The sequence below is a fragment of the Neomonachus schauinslandi genome, chromosome 12 (assembly GCF_002201575.2).
Source record: "Neomonachus schauinslandi chromosome 12, ASM220157v2, whole genome shotgun sequence".
NCBI lineage: Eukaryota > Metazoa > Chordata > Mammalia > Carnivora > Phocidae > Neomonachus > Neomonachus schauinslandi.
In genome coordinates, this window is record NC_058414.1 from 104,204,343 (window position 1) to 104,231,260 (window position 26,918).

The 26,918-nt window shown below is 42.2% G+C and overlaps 1 protein-coding gene across 2 annotated transcripts in view; it reads left to right on the plus strand.

Annotated features, from left to right (window-relative positions):
- The window catches only part of UBE3C (ubiquitin protein ligase E3C), a 123,207-nt gene that overhangs the window by 47,379 nt on the left and 48,910 nt on the right, over window positions 1–26,918 (plus strand). For both annotated transcript variants that reach the window (XM_021692757.2, XM_021692758.2), the window contains exons 11-17: window positions 4,916–5,002; window positions 9,514–9,671; window positions 9,831–10,063; window positions 18,364–18,468; window positions 20,451–20,538; window positions 21,561–21,658; window positions 22,768–22,900. In XM_021692757.2, coding sequence (XP_021548432.1) covers window positions 4,916–5,002; window positions 9,514–9,671; window positions 9,831–10,063; window positions 18,364–18,468; window positions 20,451–20,538; window positions 21,561–21,658; window positions 22,768–22,900 — 902 coding nt within the window. The remainder of the gene's footprint in view (window positions 1–4,915; window positions 5,003–9,513; window positions 9,672–9,830; window positions 10,064–18,363; window positions 18,469–20,450; window positions 20,539–21,560; window positions 21,659–22,767; window positions 22,901–26,918) is intronic.

Genomic DNA, 26,918 nt, shown 5'->3' on the forward strand with positions numbered 1-26,918 from the left:
TGATACTTTCAGCAGGAAAACAGTATTAGGTGTGTGCTTGTGCGCTACAAGAGAAGCATGGTCTTTGGGTGGCTGACTAGTCCTGTTTCTTTTACCTGGGACACCTTCCCAGTGTCTGAGGACGCCTCTCCTTCCTGCATGTGCACTGTACCCTCCACTGTGTTCTCTTTAATGACTTAAAGAGTCCCTGCAGACAGCTGACCTGAATTTATGACTCGGGTTGGAAAGGTCGCCCTTTACTAAGTAACTCATAGAGTTATCTCAGCTAAATAAAACTTAGTGGGTAATTTTTAATATATCCCAGTATACATGAAGAACAGATTACTTCTTTACCTTTTAGCAATAAAGCTCCAAACTAAATAACCTTCAGTAATTTATAAAAATGTTTAATAATTTGTTTTCCTTTTGCCTATTGAATGATTGTTTGAAATAAAATTGTTTCAAAGTTAACTTGAAATACAACTTTTGAAATACGTAGCCATTAAAATGGTGTTTCAGAAATACATATATATATATATATATATATTTCTGTGGAAAGATGGTAATTATAATCTTAAGGAGAAAACTATTATAAGAGAGTATACTGGGAGGACCCATTTCTGCTTACGTGTATCCACATAGTATCTGGGGGATTTATCTCTGGGCATTAAGTTTGGTTATTTCTGGGAAGATGGATGAAATGTTGCCAATGCTCTTAGACTATATTGTTGTGTTGCTCTTAAGAAAAAAGAGCAAACAAGACATACATTGAAAATATGTAATTTCTAAAAAAAAAGGGGGGGCGCCTGGGTGGCTCAGTCGTTAAGCGTCTGCCTTCGGCTCAGGTCATGATCCCAGGGTCCTGGGATCGAGCCCCACATCGGGCTCCCTGCTCCGCGGGAAGCCTGCTTCTCTCTCCCTCTCCCACTCCCCCTGCTTGTGTTCCTGCTCTCGCTCTCTCTCTGTCAAATAAATAAAATCTTAAAAAAAAAAATTAATTTCTCAGATTTCTTAGGTGCTAAGTTTTTTAGTATTTATATATAACATAATTTTAAGAAATCTTATTGCTATCAGTAAAACTATACTAGATAATTCATTTTTTTAAAAGAACTCAGTTTCTTGGGGCGCCTGGGTGGCTCAGTCGTTAAGCGTCTGCCTTTGGCTCGGGTCATGATCCCAGGGTCCTGGGATCGAGCCCCGCATCGGGCTCCCTGCTCCGCGGGAAGCCTGCTTCTCCCTCTCCCACTCCCCCTGCTTGTGTTCCCTCTCTCGCTGTGTCTCTCTCTCTGTCAAATAAATAAATAAAATCTTTAAAAAAAAATAAATAAATAAATAAATAAATAAAAGAACTCAGTTTCTTGAGGCACCTGGGTGGCTCAGATGGTTAAGCGTCTGCCTTTGGCTCAGGTCATTATCCCAGGGTCCTGGGATCAAGCCCCACATCGGGCTCCTGGCTCAGAGGGGAGCCTCCTTCTCCCACTCCCTCCCCCTCTCCCCCTCCTCATGCTCTCTCTCTCCCCGTAGCTCTGTGTCTCGAATAAATAAAATCTTTAAAAAATAAAAATAAAAGAACTCAGTTTCTTGATGGAACAGAAATAAGGCAAGCAAATACTACCTTCTAAATTCTTTTTTTTTTTTCCCATAGCTTTCTTCTCTCTGTGTTTTACCTGTGGTTGTTTGGACATCCTTCATAGTATATAAAGACAGATTTAACACTCTCTACGTGTTGGGTGTGGCCAGCATTTTAAGTATCTCAGAGATGGGCTCACAGTCCTGTCTTCCAGTACAGCTCAAGTGCGCAACAGGGGAGTCCTTTTGTTTTGGGAGTGGAAAGTTTAGGTGGGAATTTGCTTAGACATTAATGACAGAGATTCAGCATGTTGGAGAACATGGTGTTTACATTTCTGTGACTACTTCTGAGACTCACCCAGCTGAGCTTTCTTAAGAATGAGGGTCGTGTTGTTACCACTTTGTGCCAGCACGACTTGTGACAGACCTAACCCCCTCCTAGAATCATCATTATGTCTGAGCTACAGCCCTTTCACGTCCTGAGGAGCACAGATTGCTTGTGTCCTTGGTGGCATTACAGAGCGGGTGGACGGAGTGATGTAAGAGACTCTTCGTGGCCGAGGTTTCAGGATTCCCAGTCAGCTCCACACACGCTTTCCAGCTCTCGCTGGTTTGTAAAGGACTGTGCTTTTATGGCCATTTGGACTTCTCAGAATGCACCGCCCTAAAATGGGATTGGATTTTTTAAAACCAGTCCTCCATAATCCCTGTTGTGTACTCAGAAAATGCCAACATTGGGGCGCCTGGGTGGCTCAGTTAAGCGTCTGCCTTCGACTCAGGTCATGATCCCAGGGTCCTGGGATCGAGCCCCACATCAGGCTCCCTGCTCGGCAGGAAGCCTGCTTCTCCCTCTCCCACTCCCCCTGCTTGTGTTCCCTCTCTCGCTGTGTCTCTCTCTGTCAAATGAATAAATAAAATCTTAAAAAAAAAAAATGCCAATACTGAAGAATATATCTGATATTTTGGATTGAATGTAGGAAAATACTTGATTAACCAATTTTGAGATATTTGTGTTGATAAGTGACTCACTGTCTAAACTGTTCATTTAGGGGCGCCTGGGTGGCTCAGTCGTTAGGCGTCTGCCTTCGGCTCAGGTCATGATCCCGGAGTCCTGGGATCGAGCCCCGCATCGGACTCCCTGCTCGGCGGGGAGTCTGCTTCTCCTTCTCCCTCTGTCTACCACTCTGCCTACTTGTGCTCCCTCTCTGTCAAATAAAAAAAAAAAAAAAAAAGATTTACTCAACATTATAATAAACTTGTTTTAAAAAAAATAAATAAAAAAAATAAACTGTTCATTTAAATTAATACACTCCTTGTAAAATGTAGTCTGTTACAAATACCATATATTCCATTCACTGTAAGAGTTACAGTAACTATGACGGTTACGTGCTGGGGATGCACACCGCAGAGTTTTTTGTGAGACCATCCGGGGTCATTGTTGATGGCTGTTTCTTACAAAGAGAAGTAGAAGCGGTCTCGGGAGTTCCCAGGGGCCAGTGGCTACACCGCTGAGGAGACAGAAGAGCCCTCTGGGACTCAGAAGCCCATGCTTGTTCTCACCACAAGCTGGCTTTACCCCTCGGGGGTAGAATTCAGGCCCTGAGCTCTCTTCCACCACGAAAATGAGCGATTCAGTGTTACCTCCAGCGTCCCACAGAGAGTATATGGTTTGCAGATATTTAAAACGTGCGATTCTGTCCTCATGGCATTTTTTATCTGCATGTTTTCATTCTGGGATCATTCCTAACACACCCTCTACTTGCACTGACAATGTTTATATCCTCTGGTTCTGCTCACCTAAACCCCCTGTTTCTGCTCTTCTGCTTTCTCGTTTCTTCTACGGTGATTCTAGAGTAAGGTAACACTCCTTTCTCAGAGCCATGTTTTCCTACTATCCTAAACTTTTTTTACTGTGGTTTAGTCTCATAAGTTTGAAATTTAATTTTTGACTCGTACACTTTTTTTTTTTTTTTTAAGATTTGAGAGGGAGAGGGAGAGTGTGGGGGGGAGGGGCAGAGAGAGTCTCAAGCAGACTTCACACTGAGCATGGAGCCCAATCTCACAACCCTGAGATCACGACCCAAGAGTCGGGAGCTCAGCTGACTGCGCCACCCAGGCGCCCCTAAACTTCTGCCCTTTATCCACAAAGATTTTTAGTCTTTTTTTTTTTTTTTTTTTTTTTTTTAAGTTTTTTTTTTTTTTACAGGGGGGGGAACCGGCCGGAGGGGCAACACAAGCAGGGGGAGTGGGAGAGGGAGAAGCAGGCTTCCCGCTGAGCAGGGAGCCCGATGCGGGGCTCGATCCCAGGACCCCAGGATCATGACCCAAGCCGAAGGCAGACTCTTAACGACTGAGCCACCCAGGCGCCCCGATTTTTAGTCTTTTTAATCGAATTGGTATTCTACAGGAGGGCTTAGACCTTTAAAAGATACTTTTAGAGGGCGCCTGGGTGGCTCAGTCGTTAAGCGTCTGCCTTCGGCTCAGGTCATGATCCCGGGGTCCTGGGATCGAGTCCCGCATCGGGCTCCCTGCTCGGCAAGAAGCCTGCTTCTCCCTCTCCCATTCCCCCTGCTTGTGTTACTGCTCTCGCTATCTCTCTCGCTGTCAAATAAATAAATAAAATCTTTAAAAAAAAAAAAAAGATACTTTTAGATCTGAATTCTATTTGAGATGCTAGTTAAGCATTAAAAAACACATCTTTATGTGTTTGTTTCAAGAATGGTGACTTAAAATTAGTAAGTATTTAAAAACTTTTAGGGCGCCTGGGTGGCTCAGTCGTTAAGCGTCTGCCTTCGGCTCGGGTCATGATCCCAGGGTCCTGGGATCAAGCCCCGCGTCGGGCTCCCTGCTCAGCGGGAGGCCTGCTTCTCCCTCTTCCCACTCCCCCTGCTTGTGTTCCTGCTCTTGCTGTCTCTCTGTCTCTGTCAAATAAATAAATAAAATCTTTAAAAAAAATAAATAAAAATAAAAACTTTTAAATGTATGATTAGTAATAGTATTAGTACCATATAATATTATAGCATATTAATATAACACGTACCCAGAGGGTGAGCAAACTCAGCTTGTGCTTTAGAGCAGCCCATCTCTTTCTCGTGGGGTGGACCTCCCGTCCCCGGCTCAGGACTGCCGAGCTCTGGAACAGCGCTTGTGGCCTGATGCCTTCTAGAGCTCACGGTGCAGGAATGTTTCCCAGTCACCCCCACCCCCAGCAAGCAGCCTGGTGCAGGAAGCATGCTATTCGTGGGCTTCATACAGACATTTTCTGAATTATATACTGTCATCAGTTTATAGCTTTCTTGAATTTTGAAGAAATATGTTGAATGAATATCTGCTTATTCTCACTTATTTTTCCCCGTTCCTTTTTTAGGCTTCTCTACAGTTTAGCCTTTAATGCCAGGTTTCTGAGACATCTTTGGTTTCTCATCTCTTCTATGACAACACAGATGATCACAGGGTATGTATCACATGGACTTACAAATTGAGCTTATGTACATGGAAAGTGGCAACCTAATTAAAAATATTCTAAGATGGTATTTTAAAGTACTACTTATTTGGGGCGCCTGGGTGGCTCAGTCGTTAAGCGTCTGCCTTCGGCTCAGGTCATGATCCCAGGGTCCTGGGATCGAGCCCCGCATCGGGCTCCCTGCTCGGCGGGAAGTCCGCTTCTCCCTCTCCCACTCCCCCTGCTTGTGTTCCCTCTCTCGCTGTGTCTCTCTCTGTCAAATAAATAAATAAAATCTTTAAAAAAAAAAATTAAAAAAATAAAGTACTACTTATTTTATGTAAGAAAAATTCTAGATGGTCTCAATTTCATAAGAAGGAGAAATTAATGCCTAATTATACAGTTGTTTATCTGTATACATTAAGAGTATGGCTTTATCTGAGAGTAGATTTGTTTTTAATAGCCTACTCATTTTTTTAAAACCGTATGACTTTCATAATGTTTTTGATAGTGAAAACACAGAGTTGAAGCAAATTTAACCCCATTATAGACTTTAAAACATGTTAAATGTTGAAGAAATTGGTTTTTGGAACTTTTTATTTATGTAATTTGATTTTTCTTATATGAATCATTATGTAACTTGAAGTCTGGAATCTTTAATAGGCATATTTTAACTGAATGTGAACTAAACAGAAAATTTAATATTCAAACATCCTTTGTGGTGAGCTGACCTAGCCTAGTGCCTCGTTGAATTCTCCTCTGTCCGGAGTCCAAGCTAACTCCTCTCTGCTGTAGTAGGAAAAGATGAGTGTGTGACTCCGGTAACCAGAGACTAAACTTCTGAAATACAACTAACTATATTAGTAATTACAGAGGTCTGCAGTCCAACGAAGGAAAGACACCTCTCGCCCGGTGTCTCTTAGGTCAAGTTTTAGGGCAAGAGTTTGGAAGGGAGTGTCCTTCTATCTTTTTGTCTGTCTCCCCCTCTCCCCCCACCCTCTCCCCGCCTCCATCCCTTCATCCCTTTCTTTGCTGACAGGCGGTTGAAGGAATTTCTGGTGCGTGAGGGTGGGGTGTCCAGACTGTGAACACACGCTGATTGGGTCTGTGGCATGTCAGACGGGGGTGTGCAGAGAGGACACTCACGCTGGTGCTTTGTCTCACGGCCGCTCTTCTGCAGCAGGAGGGGGTATTCGGGTCATCTGCACAAACTCGTCTTCTAATAAAAGGGAATGTCGGTTTTTGAGTAGCATCACTTTGAGTGACGTGCTTGGTTTTCTTCCTTTAATGTCCGTGCCTCTGAAGTGAGTTACTGATGCCACAGCGGCTGTGGGCACTTGGAAGGGAGAGGAGCAGGGAGAGGCAGCAGGGACATGCCTTCATGTCCAGAAAAGTCCTTTTGCACCCTTTCATTTTCAAATTAAAATGGAAGGTTTTTGTGTATGTTTTGTTTGTTTTTCTGGTGCTTTTCAGCCACTTATGACGATGCCGGCCTCGGCCTATGACAGGTTTGTTTAGTGCAAAAGATCAGGGATCATTGGGACAGGAAATTATCATTGGCCTCAGAGTGTTTCAGCTTAGCAACTCAGACCCCGCCACGGCTCTGCCTGATGATTGCCTGTTTGTTTATGGCGTTGGTCTCTTGGTAAGGAAGTGGAGTCACAGTGTGTGAAGGAAAAATGAGGTATTGTTGATTATATTAAACTATCAGTATTACTTTATAAGTTTGTAAAGTTATACAAATTTTTTTAAACTCATTATTTCTTAAAAACAATTTGAGAATTTGGGTTTCACTTTCCTTATTTGATTAAAGTCCCTCAAGAAATGTATGATGGGATATATATTAGGATTGTATCAATACAATGTAAGTTTCTTGAGTTTACTATTGGAATAAGATTTCAAATTGAAATGCCTGATTTTTCTGAAACTGGCACTGAGTTAATTTGGAAATAGTTTCATAACAGGACTTACCTGGGACTTGTAAGTTCCAGCGAGCATAACGGTCCTCACAGGAGCGTGAGAAGGCGTGCATTTCCTTGTTGAGCCCTGTGACGCGCTGGTGGCCTGGGTTAGAAGCCCAGGGCTTGTGACCTCCCAGGCTCCGGGGTGGTTGGCGTGCAGCTGAACATGCAGGAGCATGTGGATTGCTGGTTGGTCTTCGCTGTTGGACATCCCGTTACCAGAGCTTCTCACGAGCTGGCACGGGCCTTCCTGACTTTCACTCTGCGTAGACTCTTTTGACTACGAATTGCCCATTTCTTGTCACACTGACACCAATAGTAAGTAGTACTTATGGTAGTCTAAGTAGTACTCTTAAAATTCTTTCTCAACAAGAAAGCATTCGGTAGCAACCTCTGTAGGAGAGAAGCTCTTGTGGAAAGGGATGTGGTTGCTGCAAACGCGGCGTGGGAGCCGTCCTGCGGAGGCTGTGTCCAGAGGCGGGCAGTCGCCTGTGGTCTCAGGGATGCTCGCGTACCAGCCAAGTCTCCGAGGTCTGAAGCAGTGTCTTTTCCATTACAGTAAATTGTGGACTTTTCATTTGCTCATAAGTCTTTGAGATTGACTTGTTTTCAGAGGAATATTTGAGTCCATGTTTATGGCAGGAAGAGTGGCCAGCAGAGAATCAAGGAACATAAGCTTCCTTTACCTCTCTGCTGGAGGAGACCACAGGCACACATCTGACCCTCCTGTCATTTAAATGACATTTTCTGTCATTTAAATGAAAATGATTCATTCCTTCTGTTTACCTTATGGGGGTTAAAGAGAAACAGTAAGCTAAGGCTGAATAATGGCCTCATCGTGTCTTAGGGAACCCCAGTGTGAGAGCGTTGAACACTGGACACGTATGTGCCTAACTGCTGGTGATGGTTGAGTACCAGGGCTGGTGACAGGTGACAGCAGGAGGCTGGCTTGCCACTCTTCTGTAACTCGACCTGGACCGTGTCCCCTGAATAGCATTCGCTCATCACTCTCTTCTATTGTTTGTGTGGTTCTGCGAGGGAACCAAGAGATACAGACCATTTTTACTACTATCAGTGAAACATGACATTAAACTGTTCTTCTGTATGTCAACACAACTTTATTGGGTGACTGGCCCGGTGCTAGGCTTGGTGGGGAATAACTCAGGAGGTGGAGGAGGGCTCCTGCCCTCTCAAGACTCACCAGTTCAAAAGGAGCCCCCCTGCCTCTTTTATCCTAACATAAAGAGCCTTTTTCTGTCGTCCTGGCTTTGGCCATGAGGTAGGACAGTTGTACTTTGTCCCTTTTTATATGTCCTCACTGCGTTTTTATTTTGGACAGAACACTTCCATCCATTGCTCCACTCCGCTCGTGTAAGTGCTGGGGCGGCACAGGGCAGTAAGGGCACGTTCAGGATCGGGATGCGTAGAAAGATGGTCAGAGTACGTTTCTTCTGCACGACAGCAGAGTTCAGGCTACACATCTGGGTCCCTGTCCTCACAGCCCTCTTGGTGGCAGTGCTCTCCCCTGAAGTGGGCCCCATTGAGATCTAAAGCTCCAGGTGGCTCAGGCCCGCCCACCAAAGCCACACTAGGAATAAAAGGACATTTGCCTGGCTTTTACTTCTGCCTTGCTCTCTCACATAACTTTTGGCAATGGTGGGCAACCAGTTGATAATTTGTGGGTCCTTACTCCTGGTCATAGCGCATCTAATCTATGTCTGTGGTTTTGTAGAAATAGATATTGAAGGTATGAAGATCAGAGAGTGATCTTGCCTATAACATTTGCTAGCTCAGACGGATAGGAAATGCTGTAGGGGACCAGGGGGCTTTATAGATTCGAAAGAGCTTACAGGTGAACCTCTGGTTACTGAATGTTCAACAAGACAAGGAACCACATTTAACCAAGGGAGAAAGGGAACAGATTCTAGGTGGGAGAAGTAAATTTAATAGCTCACAGCTCTTAACACGTGAGAGAGACGACAGGGCTCTCTAAAGATCGCCCTACTTTTTAGAGCTATTCTAGGATGTCTCAGGACTCCTGGTAAAAGTGGGAGCGGTAACAGGAGCTGGTAAAAAATGTGGCTAATAGAAACAAGGCCCAGTATACAAGAGGGGAAACTATTCCTGAAAGTTTTATCAAGGTTCAACACTCAACAGTTCTGAATGTTCCTAAATGTAAGTAGCTGGATAAATTTTTCATGAGACCAGCAGGATACTTTGTTAAATATGTTAAGTAGAGAGGGGGGCGAGGGGGTGGCCTTCCACATAAAAGTGGCATTACTTACTATAACCCTCTGTCTGGGGACCACTGGCACACGCTCAGTGACTGCTTTCGTCCGGGTGATCGTGGTGGCAGGAACATTAGGAAAGAGCACTGGCTTGGTGTCCTGCTTTCTAACTTGAGCTGTTTATGAACCCATATTGTTAGAAGGACTTTACCTTCCCTTTAAGTAGTTTGATTGCTAATACGAATGTTATTTTCCCTGATTATGTTTGTCTGATGTCATAATTCATCCCCAAATCAAAACTAACCTTAAAATCATTTTTTTCTGCCATTTCAAGGTCTATGGTGCCGCTGCTCCAGGTGATCTCTAGGGGTTCTCCAATGTCTTTGGAAGACTCCAGTCGGATCATCCCTCTCTTTTACCTGTTTAGCTCTCTCTTCAGTCACTCGCTAATTTCCATACATGACAATGAATTCTTTGGAGATCCCATAGAAGGTAAGAGTTTTGTTTTTTGCTGGCTTCATGGCCTATCTGTTTTCACAGGTTAGATAGAGAGGTCTTAAGCCTCTTAAGCCTTTTAATGTGTTAAGAAATGGAAAAAAAAAAAAAACAACAAAACCCAAGTATGATAGAATATTGGATTATGTTTTCCAGTTGTAGGTCAAAGACAATCATCAATGATGCCTTTTACTCTTGAAGAGCTGATAATGTTGTCTCGCTGCCTTCGAGATGCCTGCCTAGGGATCATCAAGTTGGCTTATCCAGAAACAAAACCAGAAGTTCGAGAAGAATATATTACAGCATTTCAAAGTATTGGAGTTACAACTAATTCTGAAATGCAACAATGTATACAGATGGAACAGAAACGATGGATTCAGTTATTTAAGGTATAGAGTATATGGGGTTTTTTGTTTGTGTGTGTTTTTACTGAGGTCAAATAATGTACAAATGTGTTCTGACTTGACTCATAAGAATAGAAGTACAGGTTTGTTTTACGCATAATTTTTAATTTGCAAAATTTTTTTAAATGAAGAAAAGTTCATTTTCATTTTACTTTTGCCTTCCTTGAAACCCTTGTTTTTACATTGTTACATGCATCTTTTATAAGTTGCTCTAAGTACTTAGACAAAATGAATTATAAATAAAATTTTTTAAATATTTTCATTTTTCACTAAACGATCTCTTACAGATTTTATTTTTTTAATTTTTTCAGAAATTGATTAGCAAAGGTGGGGGATAAGGTCATTAATGTAATGCAAGTTGCATATAAATTATTTTAAAATATCTTCACTTTTAACCATGCAGAAAGAGAAGTTATGAGTTACTGTGGCTGGAGCGCTGGCAGGAAGTCACCACCGCTGAGACTGTAACTGTGGGGTAGAAAAAAAGAAAAGAAAAAGGGTGCTTGACTTGCCATGAAATTTCTGCAGCAAACACATCTAGTCAGCTAAAATCGCTCATTAAAGGAGTGAGAGCAGAAGAAGTGCATTTTCCAAATTGAATGCTGGATTTACAGTCCGTTTAATACCCGCGACCCCTCGCACACTAATGTGCAGTTCGAGTCATCAGCTGTCCCTTCAGGTCTTTTATCACTGCTTTTGTCAAGCTATCTATTTAATTGAAAGAAGTTAATTGAATGAAAATGATCAACTAAGCTTGTATTAATATTGCTAATGGAACTTTCTTCTTGGCCATGTTTGGAGAAAGATGTCAAGCTAGACTTTAGGAAAGGCCCATTAATGCTTGCACTTAACCTGATGGGCTAATTAAGGACTGCTTATTCATCCGACGAGTGCACGATAGTCTCTATCCAGCCCATTCTGCCTGATTTTACAACACATTTCACTTATGAGCATGAGCATTAGTAGCAGTGAGAGTAACTGATAATGTTTTGATTGCACTGAACACAGTACTAATGCATCATTGAATTTATAATTTGTGCAGATTGATGTAATATATGTTTGCACAATTTATTTTAATTACCTATTTCTATATTCCCAAGTAAACTTTAAAGGGCACATGTTGAACCCTTAATATATCCATTCTTAAAGATTGACAATTTTGCAACTTTTTAAGTTAAAAATAAACCAGCTAACCTATTTCAAGCTTATAATTCTTAGGTAAACTTGGCTGGATATGTGTATTGTGGTAGCATATGTGTTTTTCTTCAAGTATTTAATTAAACTCTGGGATCTTTGTTAATAAAGCTTTCCATTATGTAGGATATCGGGTTTTGTGTACAGTATCAGATAATCTCTTATTTTATAGCACCTATTGAGAATTTCATAATTTTCATATGACAGGCTTATCTTTAGGACCTAGGAATCTCGGGACTTAATAATGCTATAGAAGGTATTTTCCCCTGGCCCTATTTTATTTTACTTAAGCATTAAATGAAAATTTTGTAGTGGATGTTTTCTTATGCCTCAGAATGACTCATTACCACTTGATTAAGGATTGAAGGTTTTAGGAATTAAGGAGAAGGTCAACTTTTTAGGTAATGGGATTGTTTTAGGTTTGAAATTGAGTTGTTACAAAGACTTTCTGAGTTTAGGACAGAATTGTTTGAAGACAATTTTTTGAACAGGATTCCTGTTTTTTGGGGGGTAAAAAAACAAAAACAAACTTTTTGATGCTACCTGATGGTAAGCTGAGCCCTAAAAATAATGAAGAATCAAGGCATAGTCTTTGTGTTGTAGAGAATGGTTCAGCTGCTACTGTTTTTCTTTTAAGAAAAAATTATCTTTAATACGAGATAAAAAGAATCCCCCTCAGTGGTTCCTGTGTCCCAGACAGTATTGTAAGAGCTTTACGTATACTGAGTCATTGAACACAGTAACTCTGCCAGGAATGTGCAGTTATTACTCCATTTTACAGATGAGGTCCCACAGCTGGGGGGCTGGCAGGGATAGAGCTGGCCCTTGGACTCAGCTGCTCTACATCCCCCTCCAAAAAGTACTAAATATAATGTTAGCATTTTTTGTGTATTTTAGTGCCACATTTGTGTTGAGGAACTCAAGGTAGAATCAACCGAAGAAGGTAACAGCATTTCACCAATGATTTCCTGCCTTCCACTGATTTTGACAGAATTGCAAATGATGAGACCTGACTCCTTCAACCGCCAACAATTTTCATTTTTCAGTCTTATGATGGTCCTTTCAAACTAATTTCTGTGAGAGGCTCTGTTGGCTGGTCACAGAACATAGAATTTTAAGTGGATCGAGTCATCTTTCTTTGTCACTATAAGAATTGAGGTCAGTTGCTAAGCCCTGCATTGACACTGCTAAAACAGTTTATGCATTTATCAAATTTATAAACTCCTCTTGAAGTGTAATTTATAGCTATAATTACTTTAGCCCTATGAGGAGATAGGAAGTCCTGTTTGATATGCCTTTGTGTGCAGCTGTCAGCCTAAATAGGAGTCACCTGCAAGGAACAAGGTGCATCGGGGAGCAGGAAGGAGACTCTTCATGCCTTTCTCATCTGCACATGTCTGTATGGGGAGAGAGAGGTCTGTGTTGTGAGTGATGTTCACTTTCTCAGTGGCTGATTTCATTTTTCAGTTCCAGAAAGAATTTTTTAAAAAGTGAAAATTAAAACAACCACACCCTAACGTAACCCTCCCATGCCACCATTAGGTAGCGTGTTCAGTGGAACAGTACACCCTTTGTTCTCGTAGAGCTGCCTCATGCCCTTTTCCGTCTTTGAAGGTTTTTGTTTCTGACTACTAAATAAAATGGGTACTTTAAGAAATATTTTTGTAGTGTTTTAAACATCCTGGAGAATCCTGTTGTCTTTAAAAATACACCAATTTTCACAAGTAGTAACTAAGGGCTTTATAAAACTTGGTTCACCTTTGACGTGGGTAGCCTGCCTCAGATGCTTCACGGCCTCTGTAGATGCGGGCATCGCTCTCGCCAGTTCCTTGAACACTCGGGCTTTATCCCGGGAATGCTGATGCCACCCCATGCTGGCGAATCGTGAGTGGTGTTGGCCCAGCCCTTGCTGTCTCAGCACTTTTACGTGGTGAAAAAGACAAACATTCAGCTAATCACATTGAGATAAACGAGATCAGTACCATTAGTGCAATTGAGACGGAAAAATAACTGCTGAGGTCACTCGAAACTTTTCATTTACTCTAGGAAAACGGTCATTCTGGTCTTCGAGATGATGCTCTTGGAGCTGGTGCTTTATTGGTGTTTCTCGTATTTCATTCCTATATATTCTTCATTATGAACTCAGATGTGTAAAAAATTCTTATAGGATTTACATTTACCACATTGTACATTCACCACACTTAAGTATCCATAGATTATGTGCTATATCCTGTACTTTGTATTGAACTTCTTGAAGAATTACCTAAGATGTTTGATTTTACTTACCATATTTTACATATACGATTTAAGATAAAAAGAGATTATTAGGGGCGCCTGGGTGGCTCAGTCGTTGAGCGTCTGCCTTCGGCTCAGGTCGTGATCCCAGGTCGTGACTCCAGGATCGAGCCCCGCATCGGGCTCCCTGCTCAGTGGGAAGCCTGCTTCTCCCTCTGCCACTCCCCCTGCTTGTGTTCCCTCTCTTGCTGTGTCTCTCTCTGTCAAATAAAATCTTTAAAAAAAAATAAGAACTAGGCATTTAAAAAAAGAAGATTATTTTATATTAAATGTAATTTAGTCTTGCAGTTGCCTTTCACAATTTGGACTATATGTACTTTTTTTTGGGTTACAATAATTTAACTGAATGTCAAGAATCTCCATTCAGAAATGTGAGACTTTACTCAGTAGCCTTCAGCCATTTAATGTACATACAATGCTGATTATGTATATGATGTAGCCATATGTGGTGCGTAAGCACATCTCCTCACATCTCCTCGAGTCGCTAGCATTTTGTGTCATCGTTGTAACCAGTGCTCTCAAACATACGGGGTCCTGTGAAACAGTGCCTGTTAACTTGCCCATCTTGACCTAGGACAGCTGTCGAGGGTGGTTTTTATGAGTGGTCTTGACGTTTCTAAGCAGTCACCTACTTGATCTTTTTAACATTGGATTCAGGGAGCCTGTTTACAAATCTCCTGGGGAATAGTTACAAACAGTTGACTGGTTTCACCTCAAATGAATGAAATTAAATTCGCCATTGCTGGTGCCTCTGCATGGCCTTCATCAATAGGAGATTTCAGGATGCAGGGAGGGGTGAAGAACCATAGGCCTCACTGCACAAAGAGGTTACTTTGGGCAGATATTTATAACCTTGGATCTCAGTTTGCAAAACTGGACTTACCCATGACTTAGGTCTTGTTTAAATCTAAAATTCCTTCAGTTTTGGAACAGTCTTCTTTAGTAGGCTTATCTGTGCCAGAAAATTTAATAAAATTGACTGAAAGAAAGACTGCCTTCAGATCTCAACACTGCCTATCTGTTGATCCAGTTCAAAATTGTGACCCCGGTTTTCCTTACCTTTTACAATCTTTAGTCAGTTTCTGTAATTTTAGTGGTTACCTCCATATATTTTCCTTCTCAGTACTAAGTATCTGTGTAGAAGTTGAGTGTGTGATCCTGAAAATGGGTGCAAAGAAAGGGGATATGATCAAAAGTGTTTTGACATCACAAATGGACTCTGCGCGGGGCGCCTGGGTGGCTCAGTCGTTGAGCGTCTGCCTTCGGCTCAGGTCATGATCCCAGGGTCCTGGGATCGAGCCCCGCGTCGGGCTCCCTGCTCGGCGGGAAGCCTGCTTCTCCCTCTCCCACTCCCCCTGCTTGTGTTTCCTCTCTTGCTGTCTCTCTCTCTCTCTCTCTCTCTCAAATAAATAAATAAATAAATCTTTAAAACAAACAAATGGACTCTGCGAAATTTTCACGGTTTCTTAAAATTTGCATTTTTCTTTAAAACTTAGAACTAGTTAAATGAGGGAGGAAAGTGTTTTTAGTTGAATTTAAGACATGGGATTTGACATTTCTAAAAGAATTTTTTGGGAATTGGTCCAGGGCTAGTATTGCCAGATTTAGCAAATAAAAATGTGTCACCCAGTTAAATTTTAATTTCAGATAAATAACAAATGCTTTTTTTTTTTTTAAAGATTTTATTTATTTATTTGAGAGAGAGAGAATGAGAGAGAGCACATGAGAGGGGGGAGGGTCAGAGGGAGAAGCAGACTCCCCGCCGAGCAGGGAGCCTGATGCGGGACTCGATCCCGGGACTCCAGGATCATGACCTGAGCCGAAGGCAGTCGCTTAACCAACTGAGCCACCCAGGCGCCCAACAAATGCTTTTTTTAGATAAAAATATGTCCTATGCAATATTTTGGATATATTTACATTTTTTTAAAAGCAGTATTTGCAGTATATTTATACTAAAAAATTACTTGATATTTTTTTGAAATTAAAATTTAGTGAGGTATCCTTTATTTTCTCTTGTAATCCTGTCCAGGACTCATCTTCAAGGTTGGCTTGCTGTCAAGTCTAACTTTGTAAGACCTGCTTTTTCACAGTGACTCTGTCTGGACAGCTCATCCTTGACACACCTCCTGAGGCCCCTGTCACTTTGTGCCTCCCACTTTTTCCTCCCTCCCTCCCTCTCTTTTTTTTTTTTTTTTTAAAGAGGGTCACTGATACCAGGACATTTATAAGTAATATGTGATTACTTCTTTTTTTATACTTAAAATGTGAAAGTAAGGGGGTGCCCTGTATTGAAACTTTTTATTGTTTAATTTCACAGTAATTTAAAAGAAGAAAGTAAGTTATGGCATTAATTGCTTCATAGATAGTTTAATATTTGTGACCTGTAGAAAATAAATGACCTCATAACCACAGGTTGAAAAGAGATGACTGCCAGGAGGCAGATAAAAGGTTTTATTCTGGAGTTAGGCAGCCCTGGCCCCACCCCTCGGCAAGCCCTGGAGCAAGTCTCTTACCTTCAGCAAAGCTGAGTGTCCCCCACTGTGCGGTGGGGAAAGCCAGTCCACGAGGGTGTCAGCATCCAGTGGGACTATGTGCGTAAGCCCGTGAGTGAATGGGTGCAGTTAAATCAATACGTGTACGTACTGGTCAGAAAGCATGTCTTTTGTTAAGAGTTGTGTATTATGTGTAAATTTTAGCCCAGTATCTGTTAAGTGTGAGCTTATTTAAAGTACTGATATAGCTGGTTATGAAAGTGGAAAGATGGGCTGTGATATTCTTCATACAAGACGATGGTGCTTCAGTCTCTGCTGTTGGAAGAGCAATTGTTTATTTGGTGTGCTCCGTGTGCACTGACCTGGACTCGTCCCAGACAGGATCACACACGTAGCAGAGATGTCAGTGCATTAGGTCAGTGACCATACTTTGTTATGACCGTAAAGTTAACCAGATAGAACCCCAAACTGGGCTGTTCTTAATCTACCTCAGACGCACTTGAAATCCGTAATCATAAACCCTTGAGTGAGCACAACAGGGTGTCAAGAGGTGAGGATAACCAACTACGAGTTAACCTGAGCTCATTTCTGCTGATCCAAAAAGGATATTACTTAGTATTAGGACAGGCTTTCTACAGCTCACTTGGTAAGAAATACCCATCAGTCAGAAAGCTGTATTCTAGATCTTGAGACGTTTGTACTGATGTAGTTTTGTCTGTGTGGCCAAACTGCTCGAGCATTACTTTTTCCTCTGTCCATGGGCATCTCATCCAAGTGGTGTGTCCACATTCTAGTAGTCTAAGGTGTCAACCAAGGGCCTTTTCCCACCCATTTTTGTTGAACACAGAATTTTTGGTATCCCTGAATACCAGGATTTGCATGTCATAAAAGAAACGTTTGTTTGTATTTCTATCATATATAGATGCCGAATTGTGAAATTTTAAAGGTAAATCTCTGTTAACAGTTAAAATTATGCAATGTTGTTTGTCTTATGGGTATATTTGGTGGAAATTTACTGCATAATCCTAATTTTATTCCTTACCCAAGTTATATTTTATCCTAATACCTTACCCAGATTATATTTTACTTGATTAGAGGCAGTGTGTATAGAGGCCTGGCTGACTTTTTCAGAAAACATCATCATAGTCTTACTTTAATTACATAGTAGTTGTGTGATGAAATCCTGTTTGTAAAGGTTTAAAACTTTGGATTTACAATTTTATGTTGGTTTATCACAAAGTACATTTTATTTAATATAAAACGTCAGGTCTTTTTTATTGTTTAATTTCTTTTTTAAAGATTTTATTTATTTATTTTGAGAGACCGAGCATGTGCGTGAGCAGGGGGAGGGGTGGAGGGAGAGAGAAAATCTCAAGCGGACTCCACGCCGAGCGCAGAGGCCACTGTGGGGCTCGATTCCACGACCCTGAGATCCTGACCTGAGCCAAAATCCAAGGTTGGACGCTCAAAGGACTGAGCCACCCAGGTGTCCCATCATCGGGTCTTTTTTAAATAGGCAGTGCCATCAGTTCTCTTTAGTCATGTATTTTTAAATTTACAATTAATTATTGATCCTAAGTCAATCATCAAATACCTACTGGGTTTCCAGGTAGTTAGTCGGGAGTTTCTTCATCGGGAGCTTCCTGCATAGCCAGGGAGGGACTAATGCTCATTGCAAAAGCAGTAACGAAGCAGTTCAGCTGTGCTGATGTGGGGAAGCTTTATGAAAGAAGTTAGACGGAGTCTGTGTAGAATTACGGTGAGGGTAGGCCTGACTCCAGAGACTTACATAAGGAAAATACTGGAATTGTTTTTCTTTTTTTGACAGGTGTCAGAGATCCATCCAGGACACTTTTTTCCCCTCAGTGCTCTTGATAGAGTGTCTTTTCAGAAAAATATGAAATGCTATTACTGTAGGAAAAATTTTTACAAAATTGCTGTATATTTGGAGATTTCCTGCATTATAGCTCACACGAGCTAATACATTTCCAAATTTGTGTTTGAAAACTTCATTACTACCTTCTTTGTAGTCCGCCTTTAACATCTTCCTGATAATTTTCCTCCCTTCGTTGGCACGTGGCTAACTGCTTTGTACTTGAAATTCATTCTTGTGACCACAGGATGAGGTACTTCTCTGTGGCCTGATCTGCGGTGGCCTAGGGCAGGCTTTGCGGCCAGGCCCCCGCACACTCAGGCCTGTGGCGGGGAGCGCGCCCCGTCCTCTGTGGGCTGGTGCTCTTGCTACCTTTGTGCCGGGTCGTTCCTGAGCTTGTTCCGTGACTTAGCCCTGTGCTTCCTCTGCAGGTGATCACCAATCTGGTGAAAATGCTGAAGGCCAGAGACACAAGGAGAAATTTCTGTCCTCCAAACCACTGGCTGTCAGAACAAGAAGATATTAAAGCAGATAAGGTTTACTGAAAAATCTTTCTAATATGTTTTGTTAAACATATTTTTTCAGCTTTTGTCTTTCTGGGGAGAAGGATAAGTTCTTTTAAATTGTTTCATTTATTACTTATTATGTAACTAAATATTAACAGTAAGCTTTTTTATTAATTCTTAGGTCATAGAATATATAACAGTATCATTGACTTAAAACATACATCCTGAGTTTATTATTAAACCTAATTTTCTCCTTTAACTACAAATTATATTGGAGCCTTGTGGCTCTTTGTTGGGATTGCAAGAGATTTTGCTTTTATTGCTGTCATAATTATCAATGTGTATTTAGCACTTAAAGGAGATTGAATATGTCCTTGATTTGCTAAATGAACAGAGACAAATTTGAATATTACTGAGATCTAGATCTAAAGTAGATTCAATAGTATAAATATTTTTAGAAATTTAACTAACAAAGATCATGAACTGTGAATTTTTGACGAATAAGAATTTTCATTCTTGTCAGAAAAAGGCATGATTGTATTCATTTCAAAATCTTGGGGATCAGGGCAGAGAGTGGAGGGTGTAGAAGAAACAAAACCATAGAAACATTCAAGAAAAGAGAGCAGCGGTGTTTTACACCAGGTTCAGATACTGTGTCTGCACGAATCTTGAAGCGGGTGGCTTCTAGCTGTGCCCACTGGTTAGGCCGAGACACCATGCCCCATCCTATAGTGGTGGACGTCCTGTAGCAAGACCCTGGGGGGCGGGGGGCCTCTGAACAACACTTACCACCCAAAGGAAACAGCCTTTGGTACGATGGGGCGTTCTGTTACTGGAGAGCACGGGAGCCATGGGCGGCTCCAACCGTCCAGACTAGGTGCAGCGAATTGAACCTCAAGTAGGCTTAAATCTGCAAGTTCGTAAATATACAAAAAAGAACTTGATTGGCCATCTTGGTGGGATGCAGAGGAACCACCTGATTTTGAGACTGGCTTGGAAAAAAGAAGTAATCATGCCCTGAGCCTGCCTTTCTTTTATGAACTTTATGTACCTCAGGCTAAGCAAGTAGTGGTGATGGGAGAGCCTTCTCGGTGTACAAGTAGCTAATAGTGCATGAACCAGGGTCCCACAGTCTGCAGGCTGTGATGAGTAAGCAGTCTAGGCGGTGCCCCTGGGGTGCAGACCCCATGGGGACCTGCCGAGACCGGGCTGGAGGCCCCCGCGGATGGGGGTCGATCACTGTGCTGCTGCTTGACTCCAGAAGGCTCAGCTATGGAAGAATGGCAGCTGAGCCAAACTGCGTCTGGTGGCATAATTGATTCCTGTTTTGGCACAAGTTCTTGATCTCATGGCTGACCTCAGCAACCAGACACGTGCCTCTTGAGAGAACACGCTGCCTGTGAAATGTTCTGGCCAAAAGTCCAAGCTGGATGTGGTGACACCTCCAGGTGTAATTGCACATTTATAGGGAGACGGAGGGCCTAGAAGCCCACGTGAACGCCGAGGGCCGCAGCTAGCAAAATCCGATGGTCGGCAACATTGCTGGACAGCTGACCGGGGCCACAGCCAGGGCTGAGGGAGCAGGCAGAGCCTCGGGCTGAACAGAATGTCCACGGACCCCAGCCCTCCTGGGGTGCTGATGCAGATAGATTAAGTGTTTAGAATTAGGAGACACTGAATATTTAGTAATAAGAAGAAATTGTTAATTCTTAAAGTGTGATGTGTTTTCATTTGTAAGTGATCATATTATGACAGTTTACTAGATGCAGATATTACACAGCATTAAAGAGAACAAGTAAGATTTCCTTGGGATGTATTAGGGAAAACAGTTACAGTGTGAAAGTGTAAACGGGCAGCCGACCAAGGAGAGAATGCATGAAGAGGACATGAGGTCAAAGAGCAGGACCTGGCAGCGCCTAATGTACGCACAACATCCATGTAGTTCACATGTGGCCAGTAAGAGATCGTGCCGGGGCACGAGGAGGTACTAAGCCAAGTTGCTGGCCCCACAGGTCACCCAGCTCTACGTCCCGGCTTCCAGACACGTGTGGAGGTTCCGGCGGATGGGGAGAATCGGCCCCCTGCAGTCGAGCCTGGACGGTGAGTTCCCTGTGGCCTAGCACGTTTCTCCTTCAGCCCACGGTCATGGGCTCTCGTTGACATACTGGGAAATCCACTCTTTTTGATGTGCTGTTCTGAGATTTTTTTTTTAACTTTTTTAGTGGGGGGGAGGGGCAGAGGGAGAGAGAGAATCTTAAGCCCAACACGGGACTTGATCCCCACGACCCTGAGATCATGACCTGAGGCGAAATCAAGAGTCAGAGGCTCAACCGACTGAGCCACCCAGGTGCCCCTAGTGTTCTGTGATTTTTGGTAAACATCTGCCTCCGTGATCAACCATATAGAAAAGATTCATCACTCCACAAAATTATCTGATGCACCTTTGTAGGTAGCCCCTTCTGACTTGTTTTTTGTCCTGATAGCTTTGCCTTTTCCAGAATGTCTTTAAATGGAACCGTATAGTGTGTAGCCTTGTGAGTCTGGAAAGGAAAAGTCCAGGCATACCTCTGAGACCTGGCAGGTTTGGCTCCAGACCACCGCAACAAAGTAAATGTCCCAAAATGAGTCAAACGAAGTTTTTGGTTTTCTAGTGCATGTAAAAGTTAGTGTGCGAGGGCACCTGGGTGGCTCAGTCGGTTAAGCATCTGACTCTTAATCTCGGCTCCGGTCTTGATCTCAGGTCACGTGTTCAGGCCCTATATTGGGCTCTGTGCTGGGCGTGGAACCTACTTAAAAAAAAAAAAAAAAGTTACGCATGCAGTAGCATTGCGTACATACGTACCTTCATTAAAAATACTTTCAGCTAAGAGATGCTGATCATCGTCTGAGTTTTCAGTGACTGGGAATCACTGATCACAGATCACCATAACAAATATTAAGTATGAAAAAGTTTGAAATATCGAAAGACTTACCAGAAACAGAAAGTGAGCAAGTGCTGTTGGGACATGCTGGATGCGGGGTCACCACAGACCTTCAGTTAGTAAAACACTGTGTCTGCGAAGTGCGGTGAAGTGAGGTCACGTGTGTGCTGAACCTGACGGAGGCGTTCCCCTGTTTTGCAGTGGGTTTGGAGTCCCCGCCTCTGTCTGTGTCCGAGGAGAGACAGCTGGCCATCCTGACAGAGCTGCCCTTCGTGGTTCCGTTCGAGGAGCGAGTCAAGGTGTGCACTTTGGTGTCTTTAGAGATTGACTGCGTACTACATCATTTCAGTGTGAAAGAATTAACACCAACGCAAAAAGCTCTGAAGTTGCTTAGTGCCTAGCTGGTTATATAATTGTTATTTTTCTCACTAGACTGTAACAGTTGACAGTGATTTATAAAAGCTTAGTCCAACCAAATACCTCTGTATAGACTTGAAAGATTTTTTTCCCTTAGTTGTAACTGTAGTTTAAATGCCTGTCACACCATTATCTTCTTACAATGGGAGTAGAAGGTCTTTTTGTCTAGTAAATCTTGCATTGTTTTTGAAAATGCAAATTTTTTTTAAAAGATACTCTTCTGTATATTATGTTGAGGTTATTTATTGCAAATACTACTTTATAAAAGAGTGATGGGCAGGTACCTTAAATTCCTGCCTGGTGATTTTTGATGAGTGTACAAAACTTTGTTTACATTTATCTGTTTTGAGATTTAAAATGTTTTGTTTGTGTTCACCAACTTAGCAAATTTCTAAAAACTACTAGGCTCTATTCTTAAGTAATGGCTTTGAGAGGGTAATTTTAGTCCTGCCCACTTTCTTTATAGGATGAGCAAAAGAGTGAGTTTCTTTTAAAGCTATTGGTGTTTCTTCGTTAAGACCCATCGGCACCCAGGCACAGATGTAACATGACATTACATAGTTCCTGAGCTCCCTCTACTGGATTTTTAGCATCAAAAAAAATTGCTTGAATTTTATTGTTTAGGGAGATTTTCTTACTAATATTAATATATAGCTTTACAAAGCTATTCTTTTCTCTTTACCACCTGGGATTTTCTAAAGGTTTTGCAAAAGAAAATACTGAAAATATACTACAGCATGGGATTTTTAAAATTTGTTACAAAATTTGTTATGAAATGGAGGAAAGGGGCAGTATTACAAATACGTAAATATTATGCATTTACTGAGAAGGCATAAAGTCCACATTTGATACCTTGGCTTTGAAAATTTGCTTCAGGATTTATGAACATAGAAAAGTTAAGATTTATTTAGCAGTTTTTCCTTTTGTTGTTTATATTTCTAACAAGAAGTCTGTTGCTTCAGATAACCTGACAACTTCCCCTGTTTGTTAGATCTTTCAGAGGTTGATTTATGCAGATAAGCAAGAAGTTCAAGGAGATGGTCCATTTCTGGATGGAATTAATGTCACAATAAGAAGAAATTATATTTACGAAGATGCTTATGACAAACTTTCCCCAGAAAATGGTATATATGATTCTGTGTGTCTGCATGTGGCAGGGGAGGCGAGGGATTATTTTAGAAAAAGGTAGTCTTAAAACATTAGTGTCCGTCATCTTGTTCCATAATGACTTTTTTTAAAGATTTTATTTATTTATTTGAGAGAGAGAATGAGAGAGAGCACATGAGAGGGGGGAGGGTCAGAGGGAGAAGCAGACTCCCTGCGGAGCAGGGAGCCCGATGCGGGACTCGATCCAGGGACTCCAGGATCATGACCTGAGCTGAAGGCAGTTGCTTAACCAACTGAGCCACCCAGGCGCCCCCATAATGACTTTTTAACAGTGGAATGTACTATGTCAGATTTGGTAGATGTATATTATCAAATAACATTGACAAATAATTATCCCAACAGGAGCCTTTCAAATACTGATTTTTTTTTTTAAGGCAAGAAACTCCACCCACAAATGTCTGCGTCTAAAATTTAGTTGACAACTTTTAATTCTGAAAATGTTGATGGGCAGCCATCGACATTCTGTATTATGGTATTATGATAATCTATTTATGTATATATTGTAAACTCTAAGCCATATTTAACATATCAGAAGAAACCCCACTGCAGTCCAGACCCCTCTACAGACAGACATGTGCATCAATGACCGGAGCAAGTCACGCTCAAACAGTGACTTGGATCGCATTTAGAGCTCAGCAACCTGTTTTGTCTCATGTGACTATTTGACACCCAGTGTTAAATGTGTAGTGTTATCATTTATATATTAATAATTTTAACTTCAGAGGATGGTATCCATGATACTGCATGAAATTGTGGCTCGATCAATGCAGGGAATTAACAATGGAAGCTTGGCAGGATCTGGAGCACAGCTTTAGGAGGTGATGGGAGGGTGTCAGAAATGAACAGTTGCCTCTTCCAGGGGAGCAAAACTTCAAGTCATTTTTTTCTTAAAGAGCTGATTGTGCTATACTGTGGGAGTAACGGAGGGTGGCGAGCATCAGTCACTGGCCCCTTCTCTGTCCCAGGGTTTGTGTGCGAGGGTTTGATGTTCACATGATGTGGTTTTGTCATGGAATCGGGGCTGCAGACACCACCAGCTCAATCCTGACCCCTGGCTGTGCACTCTCCACTGCACCAGCGTACTCTTGCCCAGCAGAGCATGTTTTAAATCTTCTCTGTGAACCAGGCAAAAATCTGGTACTCTGACTTCCAGCCCAACGTACTTTTGGAAACAAACTGGGCCTCCCTCCATGGGGATCTGGTCCCCATGAATCAGCTGGTGCAGCTGTTGCGTTGTGTCCCCGCACACTGCGGGACAGGGTCCTCGTCCATTGTCCCCTTCAACTAGCTGGTGCTCAGTAGGTGTTGGGTTTGCGCTTGAACCTGGGGAAGACTCAGTCGATAGACAAGATGGTAAATGTGCCATCAACTCAGAAGTGTTGAGAGTGGAATGGAGGGGGGGTCGATGCCAGAGGGTTTTATAAAGCCGTGGGATTTAGGAGAGGGAGCAGTGACCGCCGACCGTGTGCACACTTGGTTCAGGCTTGCTTCCTCCACGTGCCAGAGTTGGAATGAGCTCCTCAGCCCAGAAGGAGATGTGTGTATCAGCAATTTTAAATTAACTTTAAAACTATTTCATGTAGATGATTTTTAAAGACATTACTGTCCAGGGGCGCCTAGGTGGCTCAGTTGGTAAGCATCTGCCTTCAGCTCAGGTCATGGTCCCAGGGTCCTGCGATCGAGTCCCACATCGGGCTCCCTGCTCGGTGGGAAGCTTGCTTCTCCCTCTCCCACTCCCCCTGCTCGTGTTCCCTCTCTGGCTGTCTCTCTCTCTGTCAAATAAATAAAATCTTAAAAAAAAAAAAAAAAAGAATATGTAAAGACATTACTGTCCAATTATAACAAGCCCCAAATTTCCTAATGAATCCTTAAAGTTATTCAGAAGTTGATCACACCCTAACTCCCCAGGGCGTGCTGATATTTGCATTGAATTTAAGGGAGTTGGAGAAATCTTTTCCTAATATGTATGTTATAATGCTTTACATCTCTGCAAATAGTCTCTAATTCAGGCCTTATTAACATGATTTTTTTAAGCCATGTGTTAAAATTGCTATTTTGCTAGGGAGAGTAGTAAAATTAAATATCATCTCAGAATGTTGCATTTACTTCTGGAAAATTGGTGTGAGGTGCTGTGTTAACTGATCGTTTACACATAATCAGTTAATACGACTGCTCCACGTGCCGTCTCGTCCTCACAGCGCATCCGGCCTTTATGGACACTCATCATCTCGTATTCATGTCTTCTCAGGACGGTTTTCTTCCTCTCTCTTTTTTTTAAGATTTTATTTATTTATATAATCTCCACACCCAGCGTGGGGCTTGAACTCACACCTCTGAGACTGAGCCAGCCGTTTCCCTCAGACCGGTTTTCTGGAGTGTGGGTGTTGGCCCCGTGGATGATCAAGCTGGCTGCTGGAGCTCAGAGAGGTGGGGAGCCCAGCAGGTACCGGTGCCCCAGCCGCAGCCCCAGCCCCAGCGCCAGCCCCAGCCCCAGCCCCGGGCTTCCAGGAGCTCTCGTTGCCCCGCCCCGCCCCGCCCCAGTGTGAGACCGGGGCGAAGTGATCACAGTTACTCTCAGGACTGCTGTAGCTCTTGACGTCATCATCCGTTAGCTTGGATGAGAATCCGCTAGAGCTGCCTCTGAACTGTACTGTAGTCGGTTCCCGAGAGCCTCGCGTGTCTGTGCTTTTGTGTGAGTTGGTTTTATTTTGTTTCATTTAACGGGCAGGATTTATGACATTGTTTTCCTGAAGAACAAACTATAATAGGGTAAAATAAAAGTAACATTTTACTTAGGTCCCCCCCCCCCGAAACCTTAGTATATAAGTAGATATTTTATTTTATTTTTATTTTTTATTTTTTTTTAAAGATTTTATTTATTTCACAGAGAGAGACACAGTGAGAGAGGAAACACAAGCAGGGCGAGTGGGAGAGGGAGAAACAGGCTTCCTGTGGAACAGGGAGCCTGATGCAGGGCTCGATCCCAGGACCCTGGGATCATGACCTGAGCCGAAGGCAGACGCTCAATGACTGAGCCACCCAGGCGCCCCTATAAGTAGATATTTTAAATTTGTCCTTAGAAACAAGTAGTGGCAAGGTATCTCAGGCTAGATTTGATTCTGAAAATATTATTATGCTATTGTATATTACCATTCACAGAAATGAGCTTTAGGGAACACAGAATCTCAATTCTAGCCAAATTAGAGGGGTGACTTCTGTGACTGCCCACTGAGTCTGCAAAAGATAATGACACACTCCCGCTCTCCTTGCTGGTGCTACAGGTGGAATGAGGGTGGGAAAGCATGGGCCGTAGTGGAGTGGTTCCCACTTACAGCATTGTACGCTTAGAATTTTTACAGAATCTGCTACCTGCTGACCATCAGTTTGAGAAATAATACATACAACAAATGCTTAAAGTTCATCCTTAAAACTGGGTATTAAGAGGAATATGTAAAGGTGAAAAATATCCACTGTATTTTTATGTTGCATCTATAATTATCCGCTTAGATTTCTCTTGGCATGTTACCTAGATCTTGAGATTGAACGTATTTTGTAATCCTATTAATCAAAATACATGCAAATAACATATTCATGGAGTCTAATCAGTAAAAAGCATGTTCTTCATGTAACTATAGTTAAATTTTAAAAATAGAAGAGAATACGGTTTAGTATAAAACCCTGTGCTTTGTAGGTAATAGACCTATCTTTAAATTATAGCACCCCCTTTACAGTGTTAGCTGTAGGTCTTTAGATACGTAATTCAACCTTCCTTTTACTTGGTTTTCTCACTGCAGAATGAGGATAATTCTTTTTTTTTCCTCTTCTTCAAGTTTTTATTTAAATTCTAGTTTGTTAATACCCAGTGTAATGCTTGCTTCAGTAGAATGTATTGACTCAGCACCTCCACCCAACACCCAGTGCTCATCACAGCAAGTGCCCTCCTCCATCCCTTCACCCATGTAGCCCCTCCAGAAT